At 41.5% G+C, this 20,861-nt stretch overlaps 1 protein-coding gene across 7 annotated transcripts in view; it reads left to right on the top strand.

The window, feature by feature from the left end:
* Positions 1–230: 230 nt before the first annotated feature.
* HDX (highly divergent homeobox) overlaps positions 231–20,861 on the top strand; it is a 53,279-nt gene continuing 32,648 nt past the window's right edge. For 3 of the 7 annotated variants that reach the window (XM_063346001.1, XM_063345997.1, XM_063346004.1), the window contains exons 1-4: positions 231–410; positions 8,878–9,024; positions 13,636–14,760; positions 20,075–20,128. In XM_063346001.1, the coding sequence (XP_063202071.1) occupies positions 8,878–9,024; positions 13,636–14,760; positions 20,075–20,128 (1,326 nt within the window). In that variant the 5' untranslated portion in view covers positions 231–410. Of the gene's footprint in view, positions 411–894; positions 1,004–3,778; positions 4,024–5,998; positions 6,264–7,919; positions 7,994–8,877; positions 9,025–13,635; positions 14,761–20,074; positions 20,129–20,861 lie in introns of those variants that run through there. The other 4 variants (XM_063345998.1, XM_063345999.1, XM_063346000.1 and 1 more) reach the window with 4 other exon arrangements.

The raw sequence follows: 20,861 nt of genomic DNA, 5'->3' as shown, positions 1-20,861 counted from the left end.
GCCGGGATGGCTTTACACGCCCACCTCCACCCGCCGGGGGCACCCACCACCACCCGGAGGGGCCGGTGGCGGGGAAGGGGGGGGGGACAGACCGGGCGGCGTTAGGCGCGGGGGGCGACGGGTCTGTGGGCTGAGGGAGCGGCGGGGCTGCGGGGGAGCGGCCGCCACAGCGCCCCGGGCCTGTGAAACAGGCCCGGGGCGCTGTGGCGACCGCTCCCCCGCCGCGACGAGGGGCGGGGGCGAGCACTGTCCCGGCCGGCGCTGATCTTACGCTCCTATTGGCCGCTGTCTGCGCTGACGTCACGATCATGATGAGAATTAATGATCGGAGGCGCTGATTTCATTGTGTGACGCCGGGACCGACCCAGCCGAAAAAACCGGCTGAATCCGCAGCCCCCCGCCGCAGCACGGTAAGGCCGGAGCGCGGCGCTGGCGGCGGGGGGGGGGGGGGGGGGGAGTGGCGGCGGGGAGTCCCTTAAGCCGAGGGGGGGGGGTGGTGGTGGGGGAGACACGCACGACACAGCGGGGTCCCGCGGCAGGGAGGGGCGCGGCGGGCGGGCCGGGAGGATGATGATGATGATGATGATGGTGATGATGATGATGATGATGGTGGTGATGATGATGCCCCTGGGCCGGCGGCCTGGCGGTGGGGCTGGCAGACCCACCTCGGGCGCGCAGGCGCACTGCGCCTCCCCCGGCGGCCCCGCAGAGGCGCCCGCCGCCGGTGGGGAAGTGCGCATGCGCACGGACGCTCGGGGAGCCGCGGGCGCCTGCGCCGCCTCGGCCGCACTGCGCCTGCGCGCTGCTGGGGGCGGGGGGGGGGGGGGAGGAGAGGTGTGGGCGCATGCGCCGAGGGGGTGCGGTCCTGCCCGGCGGGGCGGCCGCGGGCCTTCATGGCTCCCCTCAGCTCTTCCCTTCTTAACCCTCGCGTCAGGTCGGGGGTAGCTCCTTGAGGCTGGGGCTGGTGCGGTTGGAGGCTTTGAGGGGGGGCGGTTGGGCAGAGGTAAGAAGAAAGCTGGTCGTTGCCTCGTGGTGTGAGGCCTGCGGGCTCCACGCAGGGGTAGGCGAGTGCCCAGGCCTGAGTGGGGCAGGAGGTGTCCAGCTGCAGGGGCTTGTCACGGAACGGCTCAACCCTTGTTTCCCCTCAGGACTTGGACCTCTCGAAGGCCGTATCAGCCCTGTTCTGGTGCTGGACACAGCCCGTGGCGGTGGCAGTTGACCAGGGTGTCCTTCTGTCACGTTTTATCCCCGTTGTGTTTGGAAGGGAGTGAGGAGGAAGGAGTGCGCTGGCCGTGCTGTCTGTGGCACTCTGGAGGGACGGTGGTGCCAGGGGAGGTCTCGCTGTGGCAGTGCCTGTGTTGCACACACACTCGCCCCGCTCTGGGGAATAACATGCGGTCCCCAACCCCGCCCCCTGCCTTCTGTTAGCCTAGGGCTTCTGATGTGGTAGGTAGATTGTATCTCGCTAAGCAAAAGTAGTTCTTTATCCTCCGAAGTGGAGTCTTGAAGCAGCTCGCATCTTCAGAGTAAAACTGCATTTCAGTATTCCTTTCCTTTTTTTTCTGACATAGGTCTTACAAACCCTTGTGTACACAATTTAAAACGTGGCTAATCCAGTTGAAGCCTCATTTGCATGAATAAAGTGGGATGGGATGCATAAACTTGTAGAGTTGTGGTCATAGGTTATTATGTTATTAAGTTACTGAGGGCTGCCTAATTTGTCCCTAATAAAGGGCTGAATTTTATAGGTAGAACTGTAATACAGTATTACAAATGCTGTACTTAGTGAAGAGAGATGCGATTGTGCTGCGAGTCATGGATATTTAAAAGTAGTTTTACGAGCTGGTCGGTATATTACACTTACCCAACCATAAACATAACCTACTGCTCTTACAGTTGTGTAGTTGTAACTATTTTGGCCTGTGTAGGAAGGAGGCAGTAACCCACAAATCCAGATTATCAAGCATTGTTGCTTGATCCAGTGTCTCCACAGATATGTAAGTTGAGGAGTTGGTTTGTTGTTTTCTTTCCATTTGGTTGTGTAAAAAATGGTGAGCTTTTGGCAGAACAGAAAGTGAATTGGGTAATTGCTGGTACAGTTCAGGTTTCTAAAGCTGTAGTAATAGTCTCGCTGCTGCAGTCTTGTTTTATTTATGTATGTAGTAGCTTTCTTATTAGAGTTGCATTTTTGTCTCACATTTATATTGGCGCCGAGTCTTGTTATTTTGTACCACTGGAGACCTGTGGAGGGAAAGAAAAAAAAGAAATAAATTGAGGAGTGTGCTGATTTTCTTCTTGTACCTGTTATGGGTAGACAGACTGAAACAGTAATAGATTTACAGTCTTTTATAAGATGACTTTTTTCCAAACAAATGTTAGTTTGGTGGTGAGGTTAAAAAAAACAAAACAACCTCTCAGAAACTGCTTGTTCCCTTGTATATATGTGTTAATCACTGACAGTTTTATAATGTTTTATACCATGAAGTTTTTTACACTTAGTTACTTTTGGTGGCTTGTACTCTGAGTGAATTTTGGGGTTTTTTTATTAATTATAATTTCAAATCCAAGACTGTTTTTTGTTAATGTTTGAAATGAGAGGAGTATCATTTTTATTTCCTATTTTTCAAATTAATTAGCATTAATGTACCATTCTATAAAGACCCACCTTGTAAGTAAGTTTGCTTGGTTCAGCAATATTGAGACTTTGATGCTAAGACTATAATGCTGTGCACTCTAGGCAGACTTTAGACCACAGGAAATTTTTTTCTTTTTTTTTTTTTTTAGCCTCCAGATCTTTTAAGTAGTCATTACAGAACAGCTAAATAACTCTTGGAATTTTTATTTTTTATTTTTTTTTAACCAGGGGATCATTGATAGATGTTGCTCTTTCTTTTGTGGTACTCCTTGACACCAAGTTGTCTTCATCAGTTTCTAAAAATACATCTCTGGGCTTCACCAGGTCTCCCTGGAGAGATTCATAATTTTGGATGTTGAATAAAGTAACTGTAGTGGAAGGACTAGGCATTTGCAGCATGCTGTGTGAGATGATAGTTACATTAAGTACCTGTTTCGAAGCAAATGCGCTATTACTTCAGAAGCAAACTGGGCTTTAGTTCTTCCGTGTTCTCCCCTCCACTTGAGCTCACTCTTGCCACAGAAAGGGAAAGAAGGTGGATGCTGTGGAAAAAGTTGCTCAAGCAGCTAAAGAAGTCTAAAGAAGTTCAGCTGTAAGAATAACCGTAATCTCGTCTGAGGAGGAGCTGATGTGACCGGGCACAGTGTGTTAGTAGGATTGTCCCTCGTGAGGCTCGTACTCAGCACTCTTGGACAAACTGAAGGGCATGGACTTCCCGTCTTCGTACTTACCAGCCTTAGATCCCTCATGTGTCCCAGTGCCTGACTTAGCACTTGGACCACATTTAAGTCTCCTGAACCACTGCATATAGTTGAAGGGATTCTTCTGCTAGTATGATAATAGTTTTTTTTCGTTAGTATTTGGTTTGGAAAGGGAATGAAGAACAACATCTTTATCTTGATGGGTTTACAGAAGGTTGAGGAGTGGGAGACCACCAAAGTGGAAAGTTGAATGATATTAGTTGGCCTAGAACACATAGCAGGGGTGGAGGAGGTACTTACAGGAAAGTGCTCATTTGTCATAGATTAGTTTCTGCACTGTCACATAAACAGCAACATACTTGGCCAAGGCTACCTTATTTATTTGCAGAGCAGGCAGATGTTGAATCCTTAAAAATACTACTTTGCCCCTTTTATTGAAGTGAAAACATAACTTATGTTCATGGACTTTCAGTTTGCATAATGCATTGCCTGAATTTTATTAAATTTCACGGAGTTCTTTTCTGTAACAAAGTCTTTTCAGTGCCAGTGTGTTGCCAACCAACTGGACACCTGGCTTCCCAAAAGCTCAAATACATGTTTTCTAAGCTTGGCAAGTCAAGATCAAAATGAAGGTATAATAAAAATCCACATGGATTTCTAACTTGGAGTCTGAGGTTCAAGACAAAGGTGAGAAATCCTGAAGAAATGAGTGCTTCGTAGATACACAAATTGGGAAAAGCAGTTAATTTCTTTTGAAGTTACTGCAATTGTTCTGAGTAATGCTTAAGTCTACTGTGAAGGCATATGACCTGCTCATTCTGTTGATACTAATGTAGCTACCTTACTGCTTAGTAATGTCAGCTCTTTGTAAGTTACCTCTAGTTTGTATATATTTCCACTGACTGTCATGGATCTCCCATACTAGAGAAAAATGTAAGAATTAGTATCTTGTTTTGTATAACCTGTTTAGCATCAGTTTTCTTAGTGACACTTCTCAAAAAAAACCCAAACCCCAAAACCAGTGTAATCCTTCGATGAATCTAGTATTAATCTGTATTAATGTAGTCTCAGAGACAGTAACATTATGCTCTTTTAGATGTGTTTGAATGCTCAGTGTATTTAATGTAGAAAAATTTCTAGGTCTGACAGGTGTGGAAAGTGAGCAAAACTTGTTACCTATGAAGATGGGATGTGCAGAGTCAGCGCTTCATGGATTAATGTGATTGCTTTGGAGCTTCCAAACATTCAGTAATTGGTTTATTCAATACAGGGTACTGGTTTAAATACTCTAAATAAGCCCTGAAGAACTGCTGATAGCAAACTGATTTCCCACTGGACTTTACAGGTGACTTACTATCAGTGGGCTTTTAACCTGCAAGAGAAGGAATATTGCCAAATGGCCTACACACTAGTGTGAAATCAGTATGCCAGTTATGGTTTTGTCCTAGGGTATTGAGATGGAATGCTTGGAGCTTGCTGTTAGTAGTAAAAACAGTAGTAATAATCTTGTGATCTTTTATATCTAGTTAGAAATTATGTAGGCAGTTAAAAAGCAAAAAATCTTATGATTCTTCATTTCTTTTCTCTTGGTCTGTGTAATCTGAGATCTTCATGTGAAGTTGTACTTCCTGCCCAGCCGTGACCGGAGCCTGTGTCGTGTGGGGTTGTGCTACATCTGCAGCCAAACAGCAAAAACTGCCCTACAGCTTCCTGGGGGCGGGATGGGTTTACTGGGGCTTTAGTCCAGGCATCAGTGCTGTATGTTGAGGTTATCTATCACTTCTGTGCTGGCTGGAGCTTAACATCTATCTACTTGTTAATAACCATGTTATACCAAGCAGCTGTAGCATGGTTCAAAGTATTATGGGATATAATAGACTGACTTGTAGTGGACTGGTAGATCCAGTGGTTTGGTTATTTTGCTTTGACTTTAATATTTTGAGTAGAATTTGAACGAGGTTTGCTGTTGGGCAGAGGTAGCTGCCTGCATAGCCCTACTGAACATTATGCGTGGTTTATACTGCAGTTTACCCCTAGTTTTCCGTTGCCTCTGGTAAAAGACAGGTTTTTTTAGGGGGGAAAAAAAAAAAAGAAAGGATGAATTAATTGGCAGAGCAGAATGAGTAAGATAGATTTACATAGCAGGATAGCTACTGATATTTTAAGAATATCGTAACATCCCTTCTGTAGTTTTGGTAAATATGGGTGTGGATAGGTGGGGCAGTGAGAAATGGTACAGAACTGTCTGTTGACTTAGGATTCAGTATATTTGAAACACAAAAAGCATTAATAAATTCTCACCTGCTTATTTGAAAGTTTAGATGTTGAAATGTAAACTAAAGTTGTGACTCAGCTTCCATAACTCTGTGTCTATAGGCTCCTGCAATCTATTTAAATCAGTTTCTTATGGCCTCTGCGCAGATCCTCTGAGCTCTACTTGCCTAGATTCAAGGCAGAATTTACTAAGGAATCTTACCAGTATTATGGTTGGCAGGTGTAGTTTACAAGTAATTAAAATAAACTGCAAAAATTAGTTGTTTATTAAACCAGACCATGACCTCTCTTGAGTTTAGGCAAAGTCTGTCATGCAGTACATATAGGTTTAGCTGAAGATCAAGAGATTTTGTCAAAATGTTCCAGCCTGTCCTTATCTAAACTACAGATGTCAAATACAACAATGAAAGTATTCTAACACAAGTGACTTTGGATTCAGAAATCCACGTAATTAAAAAATGCGTCAAGGACCTGACACATGTCTTCGCTTGCAAGTCATCAGGTCTGATTCTAAAAATTTATCTTGCAATTGGAGGAGTCTTCATCGTAATTGATGAACTATTTGGAGAGCATGCTTCTTTTTGATGAGCCTATGTATAGAAATGCTGGAGCTATTGGATGACAGACTTCATCTGGATCTGCAAAGGTAGAAGGTTTGTAACTATTTCTGATTAGGTCATTTGTGGGAACTCTTCTCAACTAAATAAAACAGGACCATTGGTACTGAAAGAGTAGTATACACAGAAGTGCAAGCTGGCTCCTGCCAATCATGCAGGAGGAAAAAAAAATCACAAAATTAATTCTTACGCATTCTTTAAAAGTAACAAGTCATTTGGTGACTGCATCATCATGCGTGTCCACTTGAGAGATCAGAAGACAGTTCTGAATTTTATGAAGTAGTTTTTTATGAACTTTATTGATTCGTTAATGGGCTAATAATTGTCTCCTCTGTTGCTTGCTGTAAATTTCTTTAAACAATGAAGTATTCAGAGCCAGAGTCTCCTTTGCCGATCTCTGACTATGGCTGAATACACGTTTTGGGGGAGGCATAACTCGGGCAACACCTGACTTGTAATGCAGCTGATAGTGCTGCATTTATTAATGCACTAGATTGAGAGGGTAAACAAGAATTGGGAACAGAGGTAAAAATGTGATTGAAAAATCATCTTCTGTTTTAAGTATTATTGAAAAGAAACCAGTAATTTTTACCAATTGGTAGTTAGTGATTTTTCTATTGTCTGTTGACATACAGCGGAAAGTAAACTCTGAAGTCAAAGCTCTAGCCTTCAAGCATTTTACTACAAACTCTAGATATTAATCTTTTTCTTCATAGAGGCCTTTTGAACTCCAGTAACCATTACCACAACATAGTATAATCATCTTGATTAATAATGTGAAAGGAGCTGGGTGTCTGCTCATGCTTTTGAGTCCTTAATAATTTTATTTGCTCTAAATTAGAAGCAGCTCCTGTACAAAGATTAAGTGTACTGCTAGTCTCCTCCTTTCCATCCACAATTTCCAAAAATGGTAGCTAAAAGCTTGGTAGCCACAAAGGATTCCCTCATCCCCTTTATTTTCCTACAAGATGATGGTATGGTTTCTTACTCTTTAGTTTCTTCTGCATTATTTTGATACATGTACTGAAAGTATTAAAAAGAGATGTGGCTGGTAACTTTTCTGCTTTCTGAGACACGAAGTCGGATGCAGGTTGTTCCTGGCCAGTGCCTGCAGTGTCTCAGCTGGTGGCCTCCTGTTTGGGACAAAATAAAGACCCTGTTCTGGAAATCCTATGATGATGGGGCTCTTCTTTTCTTACGTATAAACAGAGGATTGTATTTGTTACCCATATAGAACATATAACAAGAGCATAAAATTTCAGTTTGCCACTAGGGAGTCTGTTCTGTACTTGGTGATATTCAGCTGTTTGCCTTTTCCAAGCTAGGGCATGAATTTTCATGTGTAACAAAGCTGTGTCTTGTTTAACGCGTTCATCAAACTGCTGATGAAGAGGCTGCCTCCTCCCTGGCCACCCCCTGCCTCGGCTGTGGCCTGGCATAGCCCTGCGCTGAGCCTGGCCAAGGCATAGCCTGGTGGGGATGCCACGAAGGGTCTGTCTTACGCTGGCCGTGGGGCGATGCTGCTCGCCATGGGGCCACACCATCAGGAGTGTGTGGGACGGAGGGCAGGCTCACAGGGGGATGCTGCTCCCCGGCAGAGCCTCTGGGTGCCCAGGGGCTTGGACCACAGTGGTCCCTGTCTGCCCTGTTCCCACACAGCGAAGATCTCTCATGGGGAACCCAATCCTGAGCTGGCTCAGCAGGCTGAAAACAGGACCTGAAGAGTTGCTGTTAGCCTGGGAGGAGCCTGGGTCTCTCCATTCTGGGTGAGCACCGCTTTGGACAAAGCAGAGGGGCAGGAATGCATCCTGAGGTCCTGTAGCCAGTGTTGGTGTATACTCCTGGAAAACAACCCTTAAGTGTTCTTAAAAAGCCTGATTTCTAGCCTGAGGGTACAGTTTCACAGTAGCTCGAACCTTTCTGAATGCAGGCTGTGATTTGGGTGGTCCCTCCTTCGTGTTAATATTAGAACATGTTAATATTAGAGCATTAGCATTGCGTTGGGCTGGACCAGAACTTCCTAAAGCCTTTTTTTGGTTTTTTTTTTTTCCCCCAAGCTGGTCTTCAGTTCTCGTCCTTGATCTTTGTGACTTTGCAGTTGGGAGGTGCCGGTGCTGGCACAGCAGGAGGAGTAGCATGACCAGCCGTAAGGGGGTGTAGGATTTGCTGAAGTTGGAGGTGGTGGAAACTTTTACTTGTGCTGAACAGTCACCTTCATTTTATCTCAGATTTTGTCTCCTTTTTTTTGGTAGGGGAGGGGAAACAGATGTGCCAATATTATTGGAGCCACTGCTGTTACTCTATTTTGCCAAATGCCTTTATTATTATTTTTTTTAAGGGAAAAACTTTTTCTTTGAAATATAGAGGCTCTTGAACTTAGCAGTGCAATACATTATTTATTTATTTATGAAAGGCTGTCAGTGTTGTTCCAAACATATAGTTCACCTGTTCAACTTGAGTCTGCTGCAAAGGAATCACTACTGCTGACTAACAGGTTTTTTTTTGAAAATAAGTTAAAGTGTTGGTAAAGGATTCTGTAAAGAAAACATGTCAACACTTAGCGTTATCACAAGCATAAATGAGAGCCTGTGCATTCTGCAAGTATTACAGTTTTTATTCCAACTTTCAGAGTATCTTCTTTTATTTTTAGATGAATCTGCGTTCTGTATTTACTGTAGAACAACAAAGGATATTGCAGCGTTATTATGAAAATGGAATGACAAATCAAAGTAAAAATTGCTTTCAGCTCATATTGCAGTGTGCACAAGAAACTAAACTGGACTTCAGTGTAGTCAGGGTAAGTACTGAGGCCTTCCAAATTTGTGTGTTAAAGTTATACACTTTCATTTCTTTACATAACATATCTGTAGAGGACTGGAGTCTCTAACTTCATACTTGTCCTAAATCAGACTTCAGTATGCGTGTGTGACATGTTCATTTTTATCCAATGAGCCTGTTTATAGTTTATTTTTGCTGAAATGTCTTCACATGATTGCTGTATTTAGCAGGGGCCTGGATTGCACAAGGAGTGATTTTGTGTGTGTGTTTGGGGTTTTTTTGGGTTGTTGTTTGTCTTTTGTTGTGTTTTGGTTTGGGTTTTGTTTTGTTTTTTTTTATTAAATTGCGAATTAGTTTGCCCAACAGAAACCTTGTGCAATGTGTTGTATCAAAGAAAGGTCATGTTATTAGGAAACTATTCTTAAATTCAACAAATTTCTATAATCTAATGTATTTGGGGGAATAATTGTGGAAGTATTTCTTTTCACACACTCTGTCACGCTTGTATTCCATGTCACAATCATAAATATTGTCCCTCATAGTTATTTACAGTGAGTACATTCTTTTCTTATAAAAGAGGAATGTCACTAGTATGACTAGGCTAACAGGAGCTCTTCCAAAGTCTATGAATTCCATGGGAAGGGAAATAATAATCCTTTTGTGAAACACTAGACAACAAAATGGCTGTTGTCTCAGCAGAAATAGAAATCATGAAGCATTAGCTGAAAAAATAACAACGGTAGTGGAGCTACAAGGAGTTACTGCAATGCTGGACACTGAAGAGGAAGAAGTAAAATTAGTCTAGTTTTTTTAAGTGGTGTACCAGTGGTGTATTGACAGTAACAACCCCTCCTGCTCCCTAATTCTTACCCGGATTCCCCTCCCTTAAAATATTCTGTAATTATTAAAACTTACTTTCTCAGCTCTAGGTGGTGGGAAGTTCTGAAAGCCAGAAATTCAGACTCCCTGGAACAGACAAAGGGTTGTAACAGGAATCTGGATGCTGATGATGCAGTTGGGGCCTGTGTTTTTATTTTTATTCTGATTGAAGGACCTAGAGGAGGCAGCCAGTCTCTCCTCTACTTGCAGTCGTTCACTCTTCATCTTCATATTTCCCTTTCCCCCTGTTTCCCTTTCTGCATTAATACATCGTGACCTTCTTCCTTTAGTTTTCTTCCCTTACTGAGCGCTTATTTGCAATACTTGAACTTTCGTCTTACTTGTGAAGTGCAATGAAAACAAACCCAGCATCTGTCCTGCATAGGTGATATTGTTGCATGATCTTAGCTTTATCTTCTTTACACCCCTCCTTTCTGCCTCTCCTAATCCCTTCCTTTTTTATTTTTTTTCCTATGAAACTCTTGGACAGAATTAGTACTTCTTTGCACAATGTCTAGCAGACTGATACTTGGGTTGCAGCTGGCACTTGCAGCTATGACTATAATAGGAACATGAATTCCCTAAATGTAACTCTTGTAATTCAAATATCATAACTCTATGAATATATTCTTTCCCCGAAACAGGATTTCTATAGCCTAGTCCCAAAGAACTACATCCTATCTTTCCAATCGTGACCTATGTTGGGGAAAAAAAAATAGAAGTCCTATTTATGTTTTGATGTAAATCTACAGATTTATTACTGCAATACAGAAAAATATGTTCTCCCTTTCAAAATTAGGAAATGTGGTAGAGCTACTCCTTGGAAAAAAACCCTGGCCCTCTTCAAATTTAGTAGATATGTATTCTAGCTACATCAGTCTTCAATGGCCTGGGTTCGTTCATTAATATTAGCATACTTCTGCTGGTTGCTTTTTGTCTTTACATGAAATGTGAACAATGTGATTTTATCAAGCGCAAAAGCGCCCCAAGTCTGATTTTCACAGTGCTGGGAGCGGCGATCAGGGAGGTGGTGTGGGGTTCTCCCCACAGCACAACAGCAGATATCAGAAGAGTTACAGCTTTGTTATTCTTTTACACCTCTAGAAAGATTTCCTGAGGACATTTTAAGTTCGGGTTTAGGATGGACCTTCTGGTCAGAGCTAATGTCCAGGCACCACTGACAGTCCCTCTGTGGTGTCTGTCTGGATTGTGGAACAGTCACAGTCTGTTCCAGTTCTACCTTGTTCAAACAGGGAATGTAAAATCGGGGTCTCTTAAATTCTAGGTAATTTTCTTAACAGCTGGACTTTCAAGGTATTGTCTCTTCTCAGAGCTTCTCCTCCTGCTAAATAATAGTTAAGAATTTCAGTAATGCTTCCAGTGCTCATGAAAGTGCTCCCAAAACTTGCTAGTTGGGGAATTTGATTGAAACAAAGATTTGTGTCCCTTTTCCTAGGATATTTTGTCCTTAATGACTCCTCTGTCACATCCCAAAGTAATACTATGACTATGAAGCTGGTAACAGTGTAGAACTTCCCTTTCAGTCTAAGGGTATAGTTTTACATAATTCTTCTCAGTGCTGATGTCTCACAGTGCTAAAAATAGGAGGTTTTGTACTCGTTCCCTTCTCCCAGCTGTGCAATTCTTTCTCACCCATCTTCTTGTGCTGATCATCTCTCATATTTATTCAATGTCAGAGTAACCCAGTTAAATTTGCTAACCTTACCAAAACTTTTGTTGTTTTGGGGTTTTTTTGTTGGTTGTTTTTTTTTTTTCTTCCCTGATTCAGTTTTATGCCTTTTGGGAGAGTTGCACTCACTCATCCTTCAGGTGGGTGCTTTTTTGGGTAAATGGTGGGAGTAAGAGGCTGGGGAGATGGTCAGGAGAATGGGACTCTTTCAGCAGTGACAAATCTGACTTGTGCTGTCTCATGAAACTGTACTTTAATCCCAAGTGAATAGTAGTGCTAGTAAGTTATTTGCATTTCTTTGAAAGCATTTCTTTTCAGGAAAACTGCGAGGAAAAACTTCAGGTTTTAGTTCTGTACAGTTGGAAAAGTTTGGGATGAAATCTTTTTTTCCTGGTCCAAAAATTGCAGTGTCTCTAATTATGATTTCTATCTTGAAAGTTTACTGACTGAGCAGAAATTACGAAAAAATAAATTTGATCTTCTATATTTTTTATTGCATATTGTTTTATGCGACGAAGGAAGGTAACTTGAGATCTGTGACTATGACTTCTGCTTTTGAGAAAAAAAAAAATTATCAGTAGTAACTGAGATTTTACTCCATGCAGCAGTACATGCCTCAAATTAGGCATTTTGTAAAATCTGACAACAAAAATTAGTGGAATGGAATGGGGGCTTCAGCATACTTCTGTATGGCAGGCACGTGTATTCTCCTGTAGCGAAATCTGTTTACTTCTTTAGCAGGTATTGGTATGTGAAGAAAGATTTCCTGCTTTCATGCGATGAGATGGAAACCCAAGATAGGTACTCAGTGCAGTTTGCTTGTTGCGGGGTGAGGGAGTTTATTGATTATATCAGTGGGTTTGGGTTGCTGACTGTTGAGATCTTGCTTTGGTTTGGTTTTAGGTGTGCAGCAGATGCTGTCCAGAGTGGTGCAGAAAAGTGTTTCACCGTATCTCTATATGGGTATCTGATCCTTTTCATAACCAGTATAATCAGATGTGAAACTTGTATTTCGTTTTTTGGCACTTGTATCCTGCTCGCTTGTGCCCTCACATTCAGTACAGACATACAGCGTGAAAGAATTGAGCAAGTCTTGTCTCTCTGATCATGAAAACTGCCAGGAATAGTTAGGTGGCACTTACACTTCCAGCGTTAGATGTGATGCTTCCACCAGATTGAGTTTCTTTGTCTTGAAATACTGAAGTTAATGCTTTCCCTTCAGTTTTTAGCTACATCTTAATGTGTTACTTGCAGGACAGGCCTTCCTGTGTATTTAAAACAGCAGTACATTTTAACCTGTGCGCAACTGCCATAGAACCTGCATTTTATTTTTTTTCCTCTACTATTCTTTTACACAGAGTCATATACTGTCATTGTGACTTTTGGAAATGTCCATAATAACAAACTTCTGTTGGAGTCAAATCCCAGTGGTCCCAATCTTGTCTATCAGTGTCTTTCAAAAGCAGATTTTGATGTCGGATCTTGATTTGTGCAGCTGGCAGGGGAGGAATTAGTCCATAAGTCTGAATACTTCACAAAATTGTCTTGTAGTTGTGTCATAGAGGAGTTCTTTTTCTTCTCATCTACATTCAAGAATTGGCAGTTTCTGTTCAAGGCAGTTTTGAAGGTTGTATCTCTCAGTTATTTGGTTACAAAAGTTTAGCTACATACCTGAGTGATGGTTCTACATTCCAAAGCGCTAAATATTAAAAACTTGAGTTGGGAGAATTAGTCACAGTGGTGTCAATGTAATAAATCTTAAGGGTAACTTTGGGACAGAAGGCACGATGCAGTCCCAGGACTTTTGAGAAACTGCGGCTTTGGAATTGAGACTGGGGTTCTCATGTGTATTAGTGTATGAATCCCAAGCATGAGAGGCATGGATTTCCACCGTGTATTGTTCAGATGCTGTCTAATCAGTAAATGATTTACATATCTGTAAACTTAGGTCTCGAACACTTAACATTTCATCAGATCTACTTAAAAATGGAATTGCCTAATTTTTCTGCTTCTTTAATGCTTTGTTTTGTGTTTGTTGTCATTGTTGTTTGTTGTTTGCAGACGTGGGTTGGCAATAAACGAAGGAAGATGAGCAGCAAGAGTGCTGTAGAATCTGGGGGCACTCCCCCGGGGACTGTCCCTACTACTCCCTCAGTACCTCCAGAAGCAGCAGTTAGGAACGTGGTAAATATTGCTCGATCCCAAAGTCAGCAGTCTTCTTGGACCTCTTCTAATAACGATGTAATAGTTACTGGTATATACAGTCCTGCTAGTTCAACCAGTAGGCAAGGATCCACCAAACAGGCAAACACTTCAGTGGCAGAAATACATAAAACCTCTATTCCACGGCTACCAGGAAAAAGCGATACAGAGTTTCAGCAGCAGCACATCCCTATAGGACGACAAGTACCACATTGTAAAAATGCTTCCCTATTAGTAGGAGAAAAGACTATTATTTTATCTAGGCAAACAAGCGTACTGAATTCTGCAAACTCCATATATAGTCACACTAAAAAAAGCTATGGTGGTTCATCAGTCCAGACCGCAGAGTTGGTGTTACCTCAGAAACCCATGATATGCCACAGACCCTGTAAAGCTGAGCCCGTGGGATGTCAAAGGTTACAAAAACCAGAACATGCGGCTCTTGCATCACATGTGCCCCCTGGACAAAGGGCTAATACCAGGGACCCTTCTTGTAGCACGCAAAATCTGGAAATCCGTGAAGTGTTTTCTCTGGCAGTTACAGATCAACCTCAAAGAATTGTGGGAGGAAGCGCAACGCAGAAGCATTGCTCAGTGGAAGGCAGCTGTCTGTCCATTGCGATGGAAACTGGAGATGTGGATGACGAATATGCTAGAGAAGAAGAACTAGCATCCATGGGAGCACAAATACAGAGCTATTCAAGATACTGTGAAAGCAGCAGTTCTGTTCGAGTAGAGAACCAAAGTGCAGCCTTGTCTGGGCCAGGAAGAAACGTGAGCTGTAGTTCACACATGGTGAATGCCAGGGACATGCCTGACAATATTCTCTACCATAACAGAGACTACCACTTGCCTGCACGGACCTCATTACATACAACATCCAGTACATTATATAGCAGTGCTAATCCATCAAGAAGTACCTTTTCTCCTCATTTTACATCTTCAAGTCAACTGAGGCTGTCACAAAACCAAAATAATTACCAGGTAATCTGTCAATTTGTCTGTCTTCAAACCTTGAAGACAAGGTTGTAGATAAGTACTGTTTTCTTTGAAAGTTGGTAGCTAGTAAGCAATGGGTCCTGCAGATTGTGCTCTATTTACATCTTTCAGTAGAGGTAATTCCTTCTTAAACAAAAGTGCAGGTAGGGCTATAGTACGGTAGCGCTCTTATCTGTATAGCTGAGCAGTGGAGAGCCATGTATTAAAGATCAGTGTGGGCTTCATGGATTCAACATATAAACTTGGGTTACAAGAGGATCATACCTATGCCTGCTGATGCGTGCTAAAGTCTGGCTTGTCCTGGCACGGCTTGCCAGCGCATGTCACAGCGGTACCCTTGGTTGTTCCTCTGTAGACATACTTCGCATGTAGCACAGGGCAGAACATGGGATCGCGCTGTCGTTTGTGTGCTGTACAGTTGCTTGCCCTTATTAATGTCAGCTTGGAGTAGCGATTCCATCAGCACTGCCTCTGCTCCCTGTGCAGTTGCTAATCTCTTGGACCTGTTTTCTCTTAGGGATTAGGATCTCCTGCAAGCCAGTTAAGGTGATGGGAGGCACTAGGTGAGCAATTCATCCTCTCCCGCAGCATCTAATTCAAAAATGGTTTTACATTCAATCCCATTATTTTCTTATCCTGTAATAGTGTCCCTTCAGTGATACAGAGAGGAGAATATTAAATGCAGATTATTGAAGAACTAAAAGATGTTCAGAAGAAGCTACAACACTGACACACTTAGATTTTTTTTTTATTTTTTATTTTAACTAGAGGAGAGAGAGTTGTAAAGGAAACATCCAAATTGATTTATTTTTTTTCATGGATTTTTATATCATGTGGCATGACATAGTCTAGAGACACTGAGGTAAAAATAATAAGATTGACAGGATGTGATACTGTGTGGGTTATCTTTGTGCATTTGCCTGTAACTACCTTTTTAGTGTATCATGAAAGTGAACCATATAAACAACATACTATCTTTTCTTGTGCATTATTCACTAGTATAGGGAACAATACTTTGTGAAGCGTTTTTTATTTATTTTTTTTGCTGACTTGTTCCTATCTCATGTGAGCATTTGAAAGAAAGCTTTTGAATCCAAGTAACTACCAGTTTTCACCAGAATTATTGCTTTTCTTGGGAAACCTTAGGTTTGAGGAGCGTACATACGCTGAACTAGATTCTGTGAAGTAGATGGGACATCTGCAATTCTTATCGCCTTTTCTAAGCTGAGCACTTTAGATGAGCTGTTCTTTCCTTTTCTCCCTTCTCTCAGTCTGTCAGTATTTGCTATTACTGTTCTTACTTGAGTTATAAAATTCATTAAATGCTGTTTACTTTTGACATCCCAGTTTCATGGGAGAAGAAAAGCTGTAGATGTGCACATCTTTTTGATAAAGGGCTGGTAAAGCTGCAATAGCGCATAGTGCAGTTAAGGAAATTTTTCGTAAGTTTCATGAAGTGAAATATATTATTGATACTTCCAGCTGTGTGCTCTTGGTACTTTTTTTCACTCTTGAAAAAGTATCAGTAAGACTTAGTTCTTACTACTTTATTGAATTTTTAATGAAATTTGAAATAACTTTGATTTGGGATTTTTTGGGGGTAGATACAGAGTCTTAAACAGCTCGAACGGTTCACAGTAGGTGATGTTTTATCTGTCCATGTGGTGTGATATGGATCAGAACAAGGAGATCTCTGTAACTTTGTTCTGGGTTGTTTTTATTTTTTTCCCATGTTATAATAACATACCTGTTTTTTTTGATAAGTAAGGAACTCATCTGTACCCTGTTCGACTTCCATGCCTGTCTCCCAGAGACCCTGTTCTGTGGATTTGGGAATGCACCTTGGATTGAGGGAGCTCCTGTTTCCCGTGGTATCCCTTGCCCTTCCACAATTTTAAACCTTGGAAAAATTGGGCAACTTGCTGTTCATTCACTTCTTGCTGTAAGCATTCATGCTGTGAGCCTCTGAGATGACAGTCTTCAGTATTAGAGAATTTGTAAGGGAGGGCAACAGTTTTGGGGTCAGGGCATACAGTATCACGGCCCTGTGGAAGCTGCAGAGGAACAGTGTCCTACAGCCGGGCCAGATCCCACCAGTACGTTGGAGAAATGATGGTACTGATTTCTCCGGAACACTGCATTCCTTGCTGAGAGTTTTTAGCACGTTCCAGAACAATGCAAAAGTAAGTTCTGTATCTTAAGAGGTGTTAGAGTATGACAGTGACGCTTCCAACAGTCATTTGTCACGTTGACAAGAAAATTTCACCTACTGCCTTCGAAGTCACGTGTAGCAAATAGTGTACCCCGCTAGGCGGATAACTATTTTGTTGAAATCATCGGTTCTGCAATATTTTAACCCCTTCCTCCAAGTCCTCCCCTTAAAATTAAGTAAGTCCAGTATGACTGCTATTTCATGTAGACACTCTCTTTGTAGCTTAATAATCCCCTTATAGCTTAATAATTTTTATACATAAAAATTCCAGAGACATAGATTTTGTAACAGATAGACTTATGCAGGATGTAAGTACGTGTGTAGTTCTTATGTATATAGTTAGTTTAGCCAATTCATCCATCGGCATAGGAATGAAAATCCTTAAACTCAGGGAAATCCTAAATTTAAAAATAGATTAAACCTGAGCTACATGATTATGGCAGTAGTTAAACATCCAAGCACATGCTTCTTCAAAGTCAGGACTGTGTGATCTGTGTTTTGATGAAGTAATTACTGTCGTACATTGGTGTGGTGTCTAATGAGCAATTAGTTATAGCTTCCTTACTGGTTCAATTAATCAAATTCATGTTAGTGTAACTTAAGCGTAAATTTAATAAAGTGATCAATTTTAATGCTTGAGCAGTTTCAGTAAACAAATTGTTCAGCCTACTTCTCTTAGTTTGGCTTTAAGCGTATTGACCTAGAGAGGCTATTCTTGTTGGTCCTCAAGGCTGAACTGTGATTTAGTCTTGGTTTCCTCCCCCCAACCCTCAGGGACAAAAATACTGTTGAAAGTGTGTGTATTTTTAATTACTTTGTGATACACACTGAAGCGTAGTTATCTAATTTAGCCCTGTCTTCTTCAAGGGAAAATCCTAAGCCTTGCAGCCAGTATGTCAGAATAGGATATAGATATAATATGTATTTATTTATTTTTAAGATTTGCTTTAAGGATCCTGCTTTATATGAATGAGATACAAGTTTACTTTAAGGAAATGGGACTCTTTTTTTTGTTTGTTTGTTTTAACGTGTCAAAGTGATTTGTTTACTTCCCTAGAGATTTTTGAAGACAAGAGGAGGACTTTCTTGCTAACTTTGGGCCACACAGCTTTTTGCTAGGGCAAGCCACATGGTCTTCTCTGTTTCCTGACACTCGTAACAGAAGTGGAGTTACCTTTGTCACAGGAGTTGCCTGCGCTTTATTTCTGGGATGAAATAATTCCAGCTGCAGGAACGTGGGGGCCTGTGGGGCTGTGAGCAGGCTGCAGAAACACTGCCTGTGGCCTCAAGTAGTGCAACACAGCAACCGGGACTGGGTTGGGGCTCTTGGTTTGTATCTGAATTTGGGACAGTAAATCTACAGATGAATTGGGAAAAGATTATGTAGGGACCTCATATAGTGTAGCCAGTGTAATTAAGGTACAGTGTTGGCAATACACAAGTGTTGCAGTACCTTTGAACTCTCTCTAGCAGCTGCCAGAGCAGCTGCTGTTTCTGAGACAATATCTTTCTGAGACGAGCATTTCAGTTTGTCATTTTTGCAATTCATGGTATCTATATGGTCCAATTCAGTTGGACTAGGGCTGGAGTTACACCTGTGGATGCAGGATAACTATCCATCTCACTCAAAAGATACCACCATCCCCCCAAAAAAACCCCCAACCCTTGTGCCTTTTTTATAGAGCCAGTTTAGAATACTGCCATGCATGTTGTCTTTCAAGAAGTTATATTGAGGTAAACTTGATTATATTTGGCATCATACCTGTTAGAAATTGTCTTCCAAGTAACCGTTAATGCTCTGCCAGACTGATTGCTTTATTCACATAGAAGAGCACTTTTTTCTGTAGCCCCGCTTTAAATTTGCGAAGAGAAGCCATCTGGGTGGATAGTGAGAACACATTTACAGCAGATTCTGTGGTGTGATGCTGTTGTGTGCCATATGGAATTGTAATAGATGTAACTTGTTTATACAGAATTTCTAAAACGTGTGTGTGCAACTACGAAATAAGTATTTTAGACACCCAAGCTGATGTAGACTTGCCCTTAGGAGGGGAGAGTGTTCATTTATAGCTGCCCTCAGCCCGTCTTGTGCTGTCATGAGAAAGTGTCCGACCTTAGGTAACCTCCAAGCGCTTCCAGCTAAAAGGCTGAAGAATAAAAGCATCTTATATGCTCGTACACTAGACAAACTGTACTCTATATTCTATATTTGATTATGCTCGTGCTGCAAGATTCATTAGTAGAGCACTTCCCAAATACAAAATCTATTAACGTAGTTTGATAGTCATCAGAATTGCGTAGATTTTTCTTCCTCACATGTATAGTGCCTATAATGACTTGAGATTGATTAATCTCACAAGAGCTATGTTTAGTCTCTCAAGAATTGCTTGTCTGCAGCAGAAGATGAACATGGAATCCTAAATAAGCCTAAAATATTCCAGGCTATGACACGTTTCAGATGACCAGGGGAAACAGTCCAAGATTATTATTTAATGAAGTCTGACCTCTGGACGGAGAATGATGGAGAAGCAGTGGGAATCAAGGCAGCTAACCCTTGCCTTCATACCCCCTCCCCTTCCTTCTCCAGCTTCATCTCCTTAGTTTTTCTGCTAATATGCAAATCCCTAATATCTGACATTGAATATTTCAGTTACTAATGTGATAGTATTTTTTTTTTCTGAAAGTAATTGAAACTGATGTAATTGAAAAACATGTGACGGCAGTTCTGTCAGACATTGCGCCCTTGCCTAACTCCAGTCTGCTTAATCTCACTGGTTTTGTGACAGATTGAAGATGAAAACTGGTGTTCTGAATTACAAGTTTTGAGATAGCAAAAGTACAGAAACACCCCAGTTGCCACTGTGTTAACTTACCCTCCCCTAAAGAAACAGTGTTTTATTTTTAGTCTTGCAACAGTAAGGCTGAGTGGGACTCTGTTTTGCTTTTAAATCCTAACCTGTTTTAAAGACGTTCTTATCAGAATTGAATGCACAATATTGAGGTCTTGTGAAAGCTGCTCAGTATTAGCTATCATAGCAACCTAAGATGTTGTTGTTTTCTGTTCTGTTTCCCTTTTCCCCTCTACAGATTTCAGGAAACCTTACTGTGCCTTGGATTACAGGTTGTTCCAGAAAAAGAGCAGTAAGTATATTTCCTTCTAAGTATCTAATGTGTCAAGTGAAAGAAGGAAAAGTTTATCTAAATGTATTCTTTAAAATGTCAGTTCTGCTTGTGTGGTATGGGGGTTTTTTGGGGGTTGTTTTTTTTTCCTCCTTTATACATTGACTAATACCAACATTACCTGCAGATACAATGCTTCGGTCACTGTAATGTTGATGGATATCTTTAAAACCAGGTCAAGGTCATAATCCTAAATCAAGTATATGAATTGTGCTATTAGCTGAAATATAATGTCTGAAATGATAAGGACTAAGAGTTTAGAGCTCAGAATATGTTTTTTTTTAATTATGAAAGTGAAGTGGTGGTTAATTGAGAGGCAACTGAATGCTAAAGAGGATAACTATCTCTTCAGCTGCTTTGCACATGCACAGAATTAGTCCATGCTATCTGTAGTAACTTTCTCAAATTTAATTTTATCCACATATATGTCATTTTACATTAGGCAGAATCAGCCAGGTTGGTGTCTTCAATTCACAAATGACTCCAAAGCATAACACAAGGTATGAAACAGCTTTTGTCAGGAAAATACCTCTCTCCAACTCTTTTGTTCGATTACTGTACAGCATTTCCACTCAAGAGTAGTCTGATAGCTTCTCTGCGAAGAACACCTCAATTCTGCTGGCGTACCATGAAAATACACCCTAAATCTGCAGATCGGATGGTACAACTAAGCTTTCTAGAGGCTGTTACGTAT

This window comes from Chroicocephalus ridibundus, chromosome 9 (genome assembly GCF_963924245.1).
Source record: "Chroicocephalus ridibundus chromosome 9, bChrRid1.1, whole genome shotgun sequence".
Classification (NCBI taxonomy): Eukaryota; Metazoa; Chordata; class Aves; order Charadriiformes; family Laridae; genus Chroicocephalus; species Chroicocephalus ridibundus.
The sequence above is the reverse complement of the archived record's forward strand: the minus strand, read 5'-3'. Positions and strand labels throughout refer to the sequence as shown.